The sequence below is a fragment of the Peromyscus californicus genome, unplaced genomic scaffold, assembly GCF_007827085.1.
Source record: "Peromyscus californicus insignis strain IS unplaced genomic scaffold, ASM782708v3 Scaffold_24__1_contigs__length_46423439, whole genome shotgun sequence".
Taxonomy (NCBI): Eukaryota; Metazoa; Chordata; class Mammalia; order Rodentia; family Cricetidae; genus Peromyscus; species Peromyscus californicus.
In genome coordinates, this window is record NW_026294535.1 from 4,390,962 (window position 1) to 4,407,328 (window position 16,367).

The 16,367-nt window shown below is 43.9% G+C and overlaps 2 protein-coding genes across 2 annotated transcripts in view; one reads left to right on the top strand and one right to left on the bottom strand.

Moving 5' to 3' along the window:
• Nucleotides 1–16,367, bottom strand: part of Nopchap1 (NOP protein chaperone 1) — a 155,060-nt gene that overhangs the window by 44,026 nt on the left and 94,667 nt on the right. The gene's annotated exons all lie outside the window — the stretch shown is intronic.
• LOC128119606 (disks large homolog 5-like) lies at nt 91–13,156 on the top strand. Its single transcript, XM_052752966.1, has 4 exons — nt 91–7,070; nt 8,535–8,666; nt 9,733–9,916; nt 13,022–13,156. Exons 1-4 carry the CDS (start codon nt 6,577–6,579, stop codon nt 13,139–13,141), a joined length of 930 nt encoding a protein of 309 aa, XP_052608926.1. The 5' UTR covers nt 91–6,576; the 3' UTR covers nt 13,142–13,156.

Sequence of the window (16,367 nt, forward strand, 5' to 3'; positions counted from 1 at the left end):
CTGTGATTAGATAGCTGGTTTAATTGAGGCCATCTTCCCTAAATCCTGTTTGGCTTTGAGGGTAGCACAACACTTACACTTCATCTAGAAAACAGGAAGAAATTCCAAAGTGTTTTTCTTTTATAACTGAGATTTTATTGGTTGAGGACCAGCAGAAAAACATGTTATTTCAGTTTGGTTTTCCTTCTTTTTGCATGCCACAATTCTTAAGAGTAGGTTTCCATCTGCAATAAGACCTAGCATACAGGAAAGAACACTGTGATACCTTAACTAACTCTTCAGATCTCTAAGCTGCCTCCTTCTGACTACCCATCAAATGGCAGGTTAGGGCAAGAAAAAAGCATCCATGGTAAAAAAAAAAAAAAAGAATAAAAAGGAAACCCAACACTAAGGAGACTGAGTTAGAAGGATTTCTGGGAATGTGAGGCCAGCCTTGAGAGAGAAAACTTTCAGGGACAGAGAGAGGCATGAAGGCAAAGGAAAATGGGAAATTCGGAATGGGTTTGCTCAAAGTGGGATATGTTCACTGTTTTCTACTACTAATCTCCACTAGCATTTGTTAAAAAAGGTGACAACAGCTGAGGCAGAGTCAGCACCTGTCCCAGGACTCCACTTTCCAAAATGGGACAGGATGAACTGCTGTTACACTGCCATCCAGTGAGTGACAGCCTCGGAAGTCATCAACTACCATGATGAGAGGAAATAGGGAAAGCCTCATGGCTTTCTGCTTTCTGGTCAATCCCACTTCAAGTTGTGTTTAATGTTGGAGAAGGGACAGGCTGGAGGACAAATTTCAAACAGCTTTGTTCCCCAAGGCCCAGGTACTGCAGATGGCACAATACACATCTCCTAATAAGAGAATACTGACGATAAACTGAGTCTCAGAAATGGTAGACAATTATTTGAACTGTTTACATACAGACTGAGTCTGCCCCATCACCACTGACCTTTCTCTTTTGAGCAGTGAACTTTTGTAGTAGGAGAGGATTATTGGATGGGAAGTTGTCCCGAAGCAATGATGATAACTGTAGCCTTTGGGCAACTTCCTTAATTACCAGCCCCAAAACATCTGCATAGCTTGACCACCTTTGTGCTTCCCTGAGCAGAGTGAGGCCTGACCTCTGTGAAACTCCATAAGGAACCATTGTCATGGTTACATGTGTGCCCTTGACAGGTTGACAGCTCACTCTTCTAAAGTGGCCTGTGATTCACAACAATAATAACGTGAGCAGGAATCAATTTCTGTTGAGTCAGTGCAGACATGCTTTGTGGGAAGACCTGATCACACATCAGTGAGTATACATGACAAGGAGCTTTCTTGAAAGGGATCACAAAGGCATGGTTCATTATTCCAGGGGTTTTCAAGGCAGAAGACAAATGTCATTTTGAGAAGGTTTTACATAGCAAAGACCAGGGGAACAGCCTCATTAGTGCATTCCATGAATGACATATAGGAGGGGACACCATGCCCACACTGCATAAAAACCTCCATGAAGATCTTCACAACCATCATGTGCCTATGAAGGCAGCCGCTAGATCAATGGAGGACAGGCCTCTTCTGTTATATTAGCTGCCTGTTATATGCCTTCATGGGAGTAGTACATAAGGAAGGAAAGGCAGCAGAGACCTTGTTGGGACTCAATTTTGTTATCTTTACTGAGAAGCAACAATTTTCCACGTGAGCTCATGGTGCCTCTTTACCCATGCTCACAATCTCCAATGCAACAGCAAGGACTCTTCCAAGCACCACTGTTTCCTACCTACCTTACCTTTCTATTTGTGTAATATATAGTTTATTCCATCTGGACTCTGTGCTGTGTGTGCTGGTGTCTGTGCCCATTTCACTTGGAAAGAGCCAGTGTTCCTCAGAATATACTTGAGTTGTAAGAGAAGGGCTGTAAACACTGACCTCTATCAATATCCACGTTATTTTTGTTTCAGAATGGCTGAGCATAATCCAAGGCTAATTATAAATTACAAAATAGCTTCAGAAAAACCTGGACTCAAAAGCATCCACTGCTTTAACCCTAAAGAGAAACAGGTACTAGAGAGTTCCAGAATATCAATGTAACCAGGCTTACCTCTAACACAAAAACTGCCTGGACACAGCCATACCCTGAAAGTAGCCCAGGCCAACATGGTCTCTGAAAAAGCCCATGCTAAGCACCTAAAGTGAAAGTAGACCAGAATTAACCATTAAACCATGATGTCAAGAGAGAAGTATTCCAAGGCCTGAGGATGAACCTGATGAAGACCAGGAATAAAGCCTAAATTAACAATGGCTTTACCTCATTCAGAAAGGTCACAGACCAACCCTAAGAATAAAAGTGCCAAATCCTGACCTAAGAGAGGCCTGCACCCAAACCTGAAGCTGAATAAGCTCTGACCCAGAGGAAAAACAGAGGTATCCCTGGGCCAGTCCATTAAATGGAAGAGCCAAGGCCAAAGGAGAAAAGGAAAAGTAACAAAATGAAATGAAACAAAAAGTAAAGAAAAGAACGCCAATGTCTATCCTGACCCTGAAGGAGGCTGGCCCCAACCAAGAGGGAGATGAGTTCTGCCCTATCCCTCAGAAGAAAAAGACGTGGCTCAAAGAAGAAAAAGGAGAGTATCCATGACTCAACTTTACCTGGACTGAAGGCAGGGCCCTCACCAGGATGAGAAGTTGGCCTCAGCATAACTCTGACCATGAAGACTGGGCCAAACTAAGAAAGGACACAGGCCCAGACCAATCCTTCAAATGAAAGAGGCCGGGACAAAGCAGGAAAAGGGAACACAGACAGGGGCCTAACACTTACCCTGACAAAAGCCTGAGATAAAACAAGGGGAGAAGAAGACCTGGGACATTCTCTTAAATGACAGAGGCCAAGGACCAACCAAGATAAAACTATTGTCTGCCTATAATTCTTACCCTGATGAAGTATGGGCCTAAGCAAGAAGAGATGTGGGCCACATCATAACCTTAATGCTGACAAAGACCAGGCCAAAACCGAGAAAAGTAGTGGGCCTGAGTCCCATTCTAGCTATGCATATGCCTGGGCCCTAATCAAGAAGAGAAGTGGGGCTGGGGCAGCCCCTTAAAGAATGAACACCCAGAGAAAACCAAGAAAACAGCTATGCCCAGCTCTAACTTTTATTCTGAAGACACCAAGGACCAAATGAAGAAGTAGGTCTTTAGCTAGAGTTTTCTCCAGTCCTGCCTGGAGAAAACTGCCAACAGTCAGTTCATGTCTCTCTACATGCCAGTCCCGAAGGTGCTCAAACCCAACCAAGTAAACACACAGAGACTTATATTACTTATAAACTGTATGGCTGTGGCAGGCTTCTTGCTAACTGTTCTTATATCTTAAATCAACCCATTTCTATTAATCTATAAGTTGCCCACGTGTCTTGTGGCTTACCAGTATTTAATCCCCATTGAAATCCCAACAAACATCTTCACAGATTTTCAAAGAACAATTTTCAACTTCATATTGAAAACCAAAACCCAGGATAGCCAAAACAATCACGTACAATGAAGGAATGTCTGGCATCACCATCCCTGACCAAATGGTCTACTATAGAGCTATATTATAAAAACAACTTGGTATTGGTTTAAAAATTGACACATAGATCAATGGAATTGAATCAAAGACCCTGACTTTAATCCAAAAACATATGAATACCTGATTTTTGACAAAGAAGCTAAAATTATACAATGAAAAAAAGAAAGCATCTTCAACAAATGGTGCTGGCGTACTGGCATAACTGTATGTTGACACATGCAAGAATGCAAATTGATCCATTATCTATGACCATGTACAAAACTCAAGTCCAAATGGATCAAAGACCTCAACATAAATCCAGTTACACTGAACCTGATAGAAGAGAAGTAGCAGAGACACTGAGAGCAACACCTAATAAACGGGACCTCCTGCAACTGAGAAGCTCCTGTAAGGCAAAGGAAAGGGTCAACAAGACAAAATGATAGCCTACAGAATAGGAAAAGACCTTCACCAAACCCACATCTGACAGAGGGCTGATCTCCAAAATATATAAAGAATTCAAGAAACTAGACATCAAAAAACCAAAGAATCCAACTTAAAAAAATGGGGTACATATCTAAACAGAGAATTCACAACAGAAGAATATTAATGGCCAAAAGACATTTAAGGAATTGCTCAAAATCCTTAGCCATCAGGGAAATGCAAATCAAATGACACTAAGATACCATCCCACTAACAACCTCATAGGTTGAGTGAGCTCTACTGACACTGGGGAAATCTTCATAACCATGTGACTTTTTTTGAGCCCACCAATCTCTAAAATTCTGAGGATCTTCCCTGGGTGAATGTTCACTTCAGAGGTCTCATCCCTACTACTCCCCATTATCCTGACCTCATCTCTAAGCATCCTTACTTTCTCAAATTATTGATTATTAATCTTGGGGAGGGGAAAATACAACCCTGGACAGCACATGCAAAATGAGCTTTCAATTTCACTTAGATAAAGTTTCTGATGAAGCAGAGGCCTAGATTTCTGGCTTTGGAAGGAGGATCTACCTAAAGGCTTCCATTGTGAACCCAGAGGTTCCTGCAAATGGCACCTTGGTTTCAAGTCACTTTTGGGTGAGGTATGAGACAGGGATGTAACAGCTATACCATGTGACATCAGCACATGGACATTCTACTGTATCCTGGAGAGCCCTGGCATTCCATGTGATGTCACCAGTGTTGTGGCAACACCAACTGTCATTGGGGCATTTGTGCAGTGTCTCGTGTTTCACCTACAGACATGCTGACTAGACTGAACAGGATTGTTGGGAGACAGGATGGCAAGCACAGGGAGACCAATAGGAGGCAGAAGGAAGATGCTCTTCAGTCTCCATGTCACACATCAAGAAATAGATGGTTCTGGGGAAAGCGCAGTGAGTCCTGGGAAAGAGATGGGGAGCTTCCTGAAGGAGGAAGGCTTCAGCTGATCCTTCTAGGAGTGGGGCTAAGGGGGTGAGAGTTTCTGAGAAGCCATGGGCCTATCCTAGTCCTCTGAGTTCTTAAAGAGCAGAACAAAGTTGTGGATTTTTCAAGGTTAGTTTGGCAGAGAGCCAGGGATGGTCAAGGCTGCAGCTGTTCTGTTGAGGGCTCTCTGCTTTCACTCTGAGTGGGAAGGAAGCACAGAGGGACTAAAGAGGTTTCAGTACCAGCCCTGCACTTCACCCACACTGGATTTCTTTTGGTGTGTGTCACTAATAACAAGAAGAGTAAAGTTACCTGGCCAGAGCTAGAGGTTCTTACACTTAAATAACAACCCACTAGCAGGGCAGGAGCCACCAAGTATTGCTGCATGTCAGTGATCCCTAAGGTTTCTGAGTTTCTGCCTCTCACTAGCCAGTCATCTTCCCTCTACCTTGAGTGCAGGACTGGGACATCACTCTTCCTGTAAGTATTTGTTCTTGGTGTCAAGAGGGCTCACCTGTGGATGCCCAGTTCATAGGTATTTTCAGTCACACTTTCAATGGTTGATAACAACTTTGCTAACAAAATGATGGATGGAATGTATTCCCTGAAGCTTTGGGTAAAAGTTTCATCTTTACCTATATGACTTACCATTGCTCTGACAGGACCCACACAATACTCCGCCATCCTCATACATTGTAACTGCCCCATGGATCTTCTCTGATGTGCTTATTTACCTCATGGAACTGATCTTCCTTCCCCATTATACTGAGCTAATTTCTTAGCATCCTTTATTTCTCATCTTGTTAGTTAGAGATCATCAGGATGAGAAGAGCCATTCCTGGGCACAGTTTGGAAAATGAGTCTTACCCTCCATACATGATGTACTATTGAATTAGAATGAACTAGATTCTAATGAATCAGAGAGATCTCTGGATTCGAAGGAGGAGGTGCTGAAGGCCTTCCCCTGTGTCGAAGGGAAGGCTCCTGGAAAGGGCAGCTTGGCTTTTGGTGAATTGGGGAAGAGTTTGTTATAAGATAGGTGAAGGCTGTTGGCAGTGACCCTAACAGTCCCTTCTCTGGAAATTCTGTTGTATCCTGGAGAGCCCTTGGCATCTTTTGTGAAATCACCAGTGTTGTGGCAATGCCAACTGCCCTTGAGGCATTCATTAAGTGCGTACAGGGTTCACGAATAAACATGTTGGCAAGACTGAGCATACTGGCTGGAAGAGAGATCTCTGTTTTTTTCGGGAGAGGTTGAGGCCAGAACTAGACCTTCTAGTAATGGGGTTCAGTAGCTATAATCATCTGAAGCCATGGGCCTATGCTGCTTATCTGGGTTCCTAAAGAGCAGATCCAAAGTGGAGGTTTCTGATGGGTAGTTGGCAGAGGGCCAGGAATGGTCAAGGATGCAACTGCTGTGCTAGGACATTTTCAGTTCATTCTGATTGTCAAAGAATGCCAAAGGAGGCACAGAACCACTAATGAGTTATCAGGGTAGCATGTTGGTATACTTTATTCTCAGTGGATTTCTGTAGGTTTCATGGATATCTGATATAAATACCAGAGAGTGAAACTTTCCAACCATGTACCTAGGTCTGAGACATTCAGTTGCTTTTAGTCATGCACACAGGTTATCCGGATGGGAGATACAAAGCACCAGAGAGTCCAGGACTTTCTTGCATCACATCAGGTATTGGCTGACAATTCCAAACCAACATGGCTGGCCTTGCTTATGCCTTTCAGGGACAGTGGGGCTGCAGTAGGGCCTGAGTCATATATCTATCCTCAGAGATTGGAGACAGACACATGGCTTATGGTCCCCAGTTTAAAGATAGCTGCTCTGAATTTTGGGGCTTCGCTGGGTCCCATGCATTTCCTCTTCCTCAGGCCTCCTCTTGGAACTCCACATGATCTCTCTTGGCTCAGTGCCATTCATCTGGACAAATACAGTTGTGTTTATGTACCTACAGGGACTACTAGGAAGGCATCATCCACACCCTTCTTCCTCACTGAGCAGGAGCAACAGCTGAACCAGGTGGATAAACTGACCCTTCAGCTACAGATGATGACCAATGAGAGGAATGAACTGCTTGAATTCCTGGCCCTTTATAACAACAATGAGTTGAACAACAGGTACTCATTATGCCCTGTTCTCTGGTGACTGTCTTAACCCTACTGTGTCCTGAGTGCATCTGAGAGGCAGAACTAAAACCTGTAGGAGTGAGATAGGACACAGGCTGTTCTGATTCCTCCAAATGAAAAAGCAGAGCCTGTGGCCTGAATCACAATGTACAGAGGGGCAGTAGGGTGTAAGATCACAACATGCATTTCAAGAGGCCTTGACAGACATTGGTTTTTAGGAGATGCTTGGTACTCTGGGTTGAGTGTTTATATTTGAGCATTTATTTTTGCTTTTTGCTCTGGGAACAGCCTGAATGGCCTTGTGGTCCTACTCGGTACATCTGTGTGTCTGCAAGGCCTAGATTTCATCCCTGCTCCTCTCTAGTCTTGTTCCTTATACTATGAGACAATGCCACTTACCTGCATTTCTCTGACATCCTAACTGTGTGTGGGTTTGTGTGTGTGAAGTGCTCTCTAAGGGGCCCAAACGTTGCAAACATGGCAGTGGCAGGTTTTGATCTTTTCACTTCCTTCTCCCTTGATAAACCATTAGATTACATTCCTAAATTTAGTCCCCAAAGTCTGTTTCCTTTTGTGGACACTGACTCATTCTTGAAACTAAACACCAAAGTCCAACAATCGAAATTCATTACTTGGTTACACTGGCTAACCTGTCCCTTCAGAGCTCAACAATTTACCCAGCACAGACTTAACCTTTTCTACTTAAAAACCCACTGTTAAAAAGCCTGCTGCTTGCTGTTTGCCTTCGCCTGATCAAGATACAGGCTCCCAACGCCATGCTTGCCCTGCTGGGTTAATAAATCTCCTTGTGCTCAGAATTGTGTGTCTGAGTGTGTTCTGTACTGTCTCTGAGAGGCTCACTTACACTGTGTGTATGTGTGTCCTTCCTGATCCTGAGAGTCAGAGATTGATAGTAGGCCTGAATATTCAGATGTCTCAAAGATTTCAGGTGATATAAGTCCTGAAGCCAGGGAGCCCCACATTGAGCCTCACTGCTCTCAGCTTTGTGCTCATCCTGGTCCCTCATTGGAATTCCCTTGGGTGTTTATAAAGCCATACTCATGTAGTGCCTCCTCCATGGCACTACAGATTATGAGTTCTAGGTATCCTTGTAAGGAGAAAAAATCTCTGTTCTCAAGACAGTGGAAATGTCATTGCAGATTTCAGATAGACCCCGACCTGTGGCACAGACTCCTCAGACCCTCTTAGCCAGCTAGTCTGCCCCTGTAGGTCTACTGAGGGAGCTCATGTACTCCTGTCTCCTTTCCTATTGACACCCAGCCTTTCCTGGCCCTGGGACAGTGAGGCAAGTCTAATGCACATCAGGAGGTCCAGTACATGGAATTCAGGGTGTAAATTCCAGTGGACTAGGGTAGTATTAGAACCTTAATTCATGTGGTCCCTGACACCCGTGTTCATGGGGTTCTTTGCTCCTGGGGCCATGCCCTACCACAGGCTGAAATATGAGCTTGAGATGCTGAAAACACAGCATAAGAAGGAGATGTCAGATGTGAAGAAATTCCCCAAGGAGATTTGTGAGGTCTCGTACAAGTGCAAGGAGCTGAGTGAGCAGACCAACTCCTACCGGTGAGTGCCTAATTTAGATGGGACTCCAAAAATTGGTAGGGACTGCTTCTGGTAGTCTGAAGTTTCTCCAGTCCTGCCTGACCCAGCTGTCAGGAGGAATCTGTCCCACTCACCTCCTGAAGCCAAATGGTCCCAAATAAACACACAGAGGCTTATATTACTTACAAACTCTATGGCAAATGGCTTAAGTTTCTTGCTAGCTAGCTCTATCATCTTAAATTAACCCATTTCTATTAATCTATATTTGCCACATGGTTGCTACATGGCCAGGCTGCTGGCATGTTTCTCCTTGTGTGGCAGCTGGCATCTCCTCCACCTCTGACTTTCTTCTCTGACTCTCCTGGATTTTTCTGCCTGGCTCCATCCTGCTTTGCCTTAGCCCAAAGAAGCTTATTTATTAACCAATGGGAGCAATACATATTCACAGCATACAGAAAGACATTCCACAGCAGCTTCTCCCCTTCCTCACCTTAGAACAAAGTTGGGCTGAGGTTCTAGTCTGTTTACCTCTTAGCAGGCAGCCTGCCTTATAGCTCTTGGACTTGTGCCTCCAAAACTGAGTTCTCCTAAGAGTGAAGAGTCTGAGAGCCCCTTCCAACATTTTCCTGTCAACTTCTGGAGCTTCTAGAGAGAAAACATGGTTTGCACCATGAATGTTTTCTGTGGCTCTGGCAGGAGCTTACAGAGCTGGTTTCTATGGGAAACATGGAATGTATTTACATTGGATCTTCTGTCCCCCCTCAGAGCATGGTTTCCCTCTACCTGCTCATGTTTTCTCAAAGCTGTGAACAGGTTAGCACCAGGATGTATGGTGGAGAGGTAGGAGATCCAGTTTTCGGAGTTACATGGATCCCTTTTGCTGTCAGGGTATTCAGAAGTAGTTTGAATCTTTCTGTAATTTGGCTATTCTCTGGCTTTAGTCTGCACCTGAGTCATGCTGGCATGGCTAATATGCATTCATCCCAGGGATCTGTTGTTGGGGACATGACACCTTGCAGGAATGATGGTATTAGGAGGCAGGAGTGGCAGATGGAGGTGGAGCTCATCAATTTTAGTGATATTTCAGCACCCTCTACAGTCAGCTCCTGAGGGAAAGGACTCAGCTAAAGGAAAAAATGAGCATGTTGAAAGAGGACAACAGAAAGCTGCAGGGGGAGCAGATTTTACTACAAGAGTCCTGCGAGGAGGCGAGAAGGCTCTGTGAGGAGGCCCATGAGAAGATCTATGACCTCTGGACAAAGCAGCAGCAGGTAGGTTGAAGCAGCAGGGCCAAACTGCCCACTTGTCTAACCATACACACACATATACACACACCTATGTAACCATCTACTCACTTATCCACCTGACCCATCCCATCCAATAGTTCATTTCTGTGATCATTCACAAGTCATTCTGGGGAGTTAGCCTCTTGGAAGGCACTGCATGACTGGCAAGCAAACCCTACTGCTCTGTTAGAAGCTGCAGTCCATCGAGGGAGATGGGTAAATTACATGTCACTCACTGATATGGTAGTACGGAAAGAGCAGTGCTATGTATGATGGGAGCCACATAGGGAGTAGCACAGAGATCTGAGTGAGTGAGTTCAAGGGTTCTGGGTCTCACTTGCTTTGCACAGGTCATATGAGATCAGAGGCAGAAACAGTATGGAAGGAGGAACGTCCCCTACAAAAGCCAAATGACTGGGTCTTGTGGACATCTTTTTGGGTGTCATATGGCATTTTACCCGCTTGTTCCCAGACTGCCATGGTGTTCTCTTTACCTGGTCAAACTCTTGGTTCACACTGACAGAAACTTAAGTAACAGTTTGTCAATACTGTTTCCTGTGACTAGCATTGGCCAGTTCTCCCATCCTGGATCTTACACTCAGAAGCTCACTGGATGACCAGGGATGTGGCAAGGGGTTATGACAGGTGGATGTCAGGGTGGCAGATTTGAAATTTTAAGAGAATTATTTCTCCAACTGCACCAACAAAGACTGCAGAAGCACATAATGCTTCCCCAGGCATGTTTAGTCTCAAAATGATGGAAAGCAGAACTGTGGGTCTCACTTGAAACAGCTAGTGTGAGGAGTCTAAATTCAACTGGTAATGTCATCCTCATTCAGTTGATGTCCTCCTCATTGTGTTCTGTTCACTTATGATTTGAGGTGTGTGTGTGTGTGTGTTGTATGCATTCTTGAGGGTGCACACATTAGTGAGTTTGTTGGAAGGCCACATCAAGTGACCTCTCTTGCTTTCTTCCTTATTCCCTTTAGCCTGCGTCTCTCACTGAACCTGAAATTTTCTCTTCTGGCTAAGCTGGATAGCCACAGATCTTTGCATCTCCTGTCTCCTCACAGTAGAGCTTCATGTCTTTTTGTGTCTCATCTCATTGCTAAATGATTCATTTGGTCAGAAAAAGAACTGACTTGTTGGATTCTCTTAATTTTTGCACATTTTGATTACATTGGAATTAATGAGTTTTGTAATAAATAGCAAAAATCAAACAATGGAGCTATTTGAAAAATCAACATAGACTTTTCTTTCACAGCATAGAGGTAACATCCTGGGATATTTCTAGTTTGTCTTACTGGCTACACAATATGGAACCTGATATTTTGATGCTCACTCTATCATGTATATGACTGTGTCTTCGGACAGATTCCTCCTCCTCATAGTTGTATAGAGTGCGCATTTCAGAAAAGTGCTTTAGGTGACCTAAGTAGCCTCCTAGTGACTTCCTTGGGACTGTTTTCATATAATATGCACTGTAATCTGGTCAAAAGAGATTGGGTAAAGTAATGACAATGGGTGACCTCCATTCTCTGGTCTATCACTGTCTTCTGTGGAGGAGTCTGGGTAGGTTTAGTGAAGAGTCTATGATGGGTCAACTTGCATCTGTCGGAAGGCTTCATGTCCAGTCATCATCCATGGGCACCTGGTCTTGTGTGGTCAAACTCAGTTGTGCAGAGGTTGTTACTCTTCTGTACAATCAGTGAGTCTGGCGATAAAAACTTCCCTAGGAGGGGAAATAAGTTCAGACCAGGGCAGAAGAGCCTGGATGAGTCTGAGTCTTGTAGACAACAGGGAGGACACACTACCTCTCCCTAGAATAGAAAAGGTGCTGTAACATTCTAGTCTTCTCCCTTGCTCTTCTGGGTTCAAGAAAGGTGTGTGTGTGTGTGTGTGTGTGTGTGTGTGTGTGTGTGTGTGTGTGTGTGTGTGTGTGTGTCTGTGTGTGTCTGGGTATCTGTGTGTTGTCTTTATGTGTGTCTATGTGGGTATGGGAATATGTGTTTGAGCCTCTATGTGTATGTTCACTCACTCATGGAACAATGGCACATCTTTAAGAATGATGGAGACAGACTTCAATGTGAAAATACTATGCCTAACCTGGCTAGTACCACTTTGCATCAGTCAAAGAACTGACGGAGCTGCTCCATTCGGCATGTCCATAAAGCTAACAACAACAAAAGACAGAAAATTGATGCAAGGTAAAATTTTTTCAGGTCTTTGTAGAGGCAGAATTATTTATCTGCAAAGAAATCCTTTGGAGAAAAACAAAGTAATGGTGTCCATGAAGGTGAGAAAGAGGCTACTGAGAGGCAGGAAAGGCTGCCTGAGGGTTTGTGTCCTTCTCTGCCCTGGGTGAATGGTGGCTGAGCACTGATGACTTCCCTGCATCCTGTTTTGTTCTTCTCCTCATCGCCTGCTGACATTTTCCTTTCACCTCTGCCTAACCTTGGTTCAGCTAATCTTGACCATGGAGCTTGGCATGGACTTTATTCCCTGAGAAATGATGAATTGCAGAGGTGCTTGTGGCTGCATCTCAGCCCAGTAGAAGTCCCACAGCTATGCTGAGGTGTGAGGAGAGGCTGTCTCAGTACACCCCTTAGACTCACCATACTCTAAAGCACCCACTCCATGTTGTGTCTGCAGCATTCAGAACCTGATTTTATTCCAAACTTCTTCATACTGAGTTAAAATTCGTCCTGATGGAGGGTTGGCAGAAATGAGAACTCTCCAATATCGGTAGTAGTGTAAAATGGTGCAGCCCTGTGAGAAGCTATGTACAATTATACAGAAAGTTGAAATACAGACTCTAGGTGGACCATTGATTCTAGAATGGAAATGCCTCTAGGCTGGAATATGGGTAAAGTGGGTATGGGTTAATGAAAGGTAACTTTCATCTCCATACTATGCCAGATGATCTCTTCTTACAATAGTGTTATCTGGGAAACTAAACATGGATGCAATGTAGTGTGCTTGTATGCGTGCATCCATGCAGTGTCGTTACTGGCTCAGTCAACAGGAACTTCTGTCCTGGAAAGGGGTGTACACAATCCTCTCCTAAAAACACAATGTTCTAATGAACAGGAACATCAAAGACTTAAGGAAAATCTTCAGTCCCTGAGGAAGCAGAAGGAGCTGCTCACCCAGCAAATGGACTTGGCAGTAAAGCTGCAGCATCATTTCACTGTGTCCCAGATGAGGTAGGAACCCAGGATTCCAGAAGCAGGTGGATCCAAGTGGGTCCGCTGTACCTGGATCTCTGTCCTCTTTGAGTTTCTGTTCAACTGGTAAAGCTTCCAGTCACAGCCAGGGAAAGAACACCTCAGAGTTTCGTTACTGGCTCAGTCAACAGGAACTTCTGTCCTGGAAATAATATGCTTTCTCCTTGGTCTTATGGGGATTGTGTCCTCTTCTTCCCTTCTGAGACCTCTAGTATCCTCTGAGTATCTCATCTCTTAGATTAGATCTCCTCACAAATATTCACATGACAGCCAGAAACCTAGAGGGGAATAATCAATCGTGCAGGAAAGTGTGTCCTCCTACAACTTTATTTTCCATCATGAACGTTATGTTTAGAGATAAGTGTCTACACGTTGGCAGATTTGCATACAGCAGCCTACTGCTGATTGCTGGCTCTCTTCACTGTTTATCAGTTTCTCATGAGAAGATTTACTCTGGTCACAAACAGAGTAGGAGTTGACAAATTAATCCCATGCAGGGGTCTGGGCTGTAGGAATCATCAGAGCCTTCTCTGCATTGCAGTGTACGGTCCACTAGAGGGCAGGCATAGAGTTTTCCCGGAGGTTCACATTCACCTGGTATCTAATCAAGACCAGGTACATCCTCCCTGACCTGTGCCTCAGACCTCCTCATACTGATATTTCTCCAAAATGATGTCTTTGGACTGTTGGAGAAACATGCTGTTTTTTTCGAATCCAGCACAGTGTGTATTTTCCAGTTCAACTTCTAGCAGTTTTTAAAAGTTGAGGAAAAAAATCCTGCCCAGTAGCTCTCTGACCCTTTTCCTTTGGGGAAGCAGGGAATGAACTCAGCTGAAAGGCAATGCTAGATTGTCTAGCTGAGTAGATCTGGTGGGGGCTCAAAAGCTGACATGGCAGGTCCCCACCAGGCCTGTGCCCCAGCTGCCTTTCTCCCCTAGGTTTGAAAACCTCCAGCAGGAACTGGAGCAGACCACAGCCCGGGATGAGAGCCTCCTGCAGATGGAGCTGCTGAAGCAGAAACACTATGTCCCTGGCAAGTAAGTTACCATTGAGACCCATCCCCAGCAGCCAGGGATCATGGAGTGTGTTTCCTTCCTTAACTTTTGTTTACTAGGGATGAATAGGCCCTGATTTTTCATGCCAGTGGCACAGCAAAACTGTTTCTGAATCATACTTTCTTTACTGATTTTACCTGACAGCACCTCTTAAGAAGACTGAGAAGGCTGGATGAAGCCAGAAACACCTTGAAGGCATGACATTCTACACTCCAGGTTCAAGGCCTCCTCAGAAAATGCCACGTCTTTTCAGCTTTAAACTCAATAGTGAGGCAAATATCAACCTACCATCAGGCGATCCAGCCTCAATCTGATCCATATCAGTGGGCTCACTATCACTGGAGAAAATTTTGTGTCAGAAATAAGTCTAAAATACAGAGAACACAAGACAAATTATTAAGAACCCTGACTCCATATGTGATGGGAAATCTGACAAGGAAGACTGTTTATGTCACACTGCCATCTAGACAAAACACACCAAAAGTACAAGAGTCTCTCTAGTGCAGTGCAGAAGCTGACACCATGTCATGGGCAAATGTAGCTGAAGATAATTCACTACAGAGAATAAGCCAGTTCCTCACCTCTTTTGCTCTTCCATAATGAAATTACAAAGGAAACTGTAATCTCCTTAATATTTTTGTTTTATATCTTGGGATATTTATGCTTTGGTTTTGGGTTTTCTTCATTTTCATTTAAGGTTTTGTTAACTTTTGTTATTACTTTTATTCTTGTCATTGTTTTAATAGTTTGCTAAGGCTATACACTGTATATAATGATACTGTTTTGAAGGCCCCATTGAGTAAAATGAATGTATTTTATGAATAAAATACAATTTCAAACTTTTCACTCTGAGACTCTTCTTTAGTCAGGTGAGGTTTCACACTCCTTTAAACCCAGAAATCACAGGCTTGGATGTATCTCAGTAAGTTCCAGGAAGCTCAGGCTGCACAAGGATTTTCCATTCATGGGCCTCAGGGATACACAGGGGGATTGCACCTGGATGTGGATGGCATAGCCTACTCCATGGATAACAACTATATAAGAGAAAAACTAGACATATTATATCTGTGAGGTCATATATTTAGCTACCAGTAAAATGTGGTACACTGTACACACTTGTTCACAAAATCAAAATGTAGACCAAATTAAGGGAAACAAAAATATATTGTTCCAGGCTTCTCAGGAAATAAGAATGTTCATTAAAATTGTATAAAAGAAATCAGGAAATGTAAAGCAATCTGCCTCTGGTTTTCTTGGAATATATCATGAGTGATAACAGATCAGTAGAGATAATTTCCTGCAAGACACGCTGGGATATTTTGTGGTGTTTTCTTTATGCTTAGGGGTGTTTTACCACCACATACATGCAATTCCTACAGAGGCCAGGGGAGGGCAGAGTCCACCTGGAATTTAAGTTAAAGAGGTTTGTTAGCTGTCCTGTGGGTCTTCTGAGACAGCAATAAATGCTCTTAATGGATGAGCCATCTCCCCAGTCCCTGCAATATACCTTTGTCCTCCCAGCGACGTGTGCTGTATTAGGTGGATTGGATCACTCCCAAACAAAGACTGAAGTTTCTTGGAACCTGTAGGGACAGGCATGCTAATTGTCTTAGGCTGCCACACATCATCCATTCAGGACCCTAAGAGGTTCAGGATCCTGCCCCAGTCTCACTGATTGTCAGAATGGAACAGATTTGCTAGATCTCTTCTAGGTTGACAACACCTATTAAGTCTGTCTGATGAAATGCAGAATTGAGAAGACCCTCCGGAGGGTAGAGGTAGGATGAGGAATCCCTCTTGATGGTCCATATAAGCAATGTTGGGAGGAACCTCATGACTAGAGGGAGTGGATGGAGCCTGCATCAGGGGCACATGTCTCTGGTGCAGAGAAATTCTGGGCAAAACTAAAAAAGGAGAGAAGTGGTTGAAGCTGCTCTTTTACTATAGCAGATCTCGATTATATTGAGAAAGTTCTTCAAGATGACTGATTTACTCTGGTGAAGCTCCTCTGGGATAGATCTGAGTTCTGAGACTGAGAGTGAGGCAGAGATTTAATGTGTAAAGGAAGTAATTCCGTGTGCCTCGAGGCTGGAACTATCACTATCAAGAGCAAAAGGTACCTACTGTCTTCTGATCTTAGAGCGTGTGTGTGTG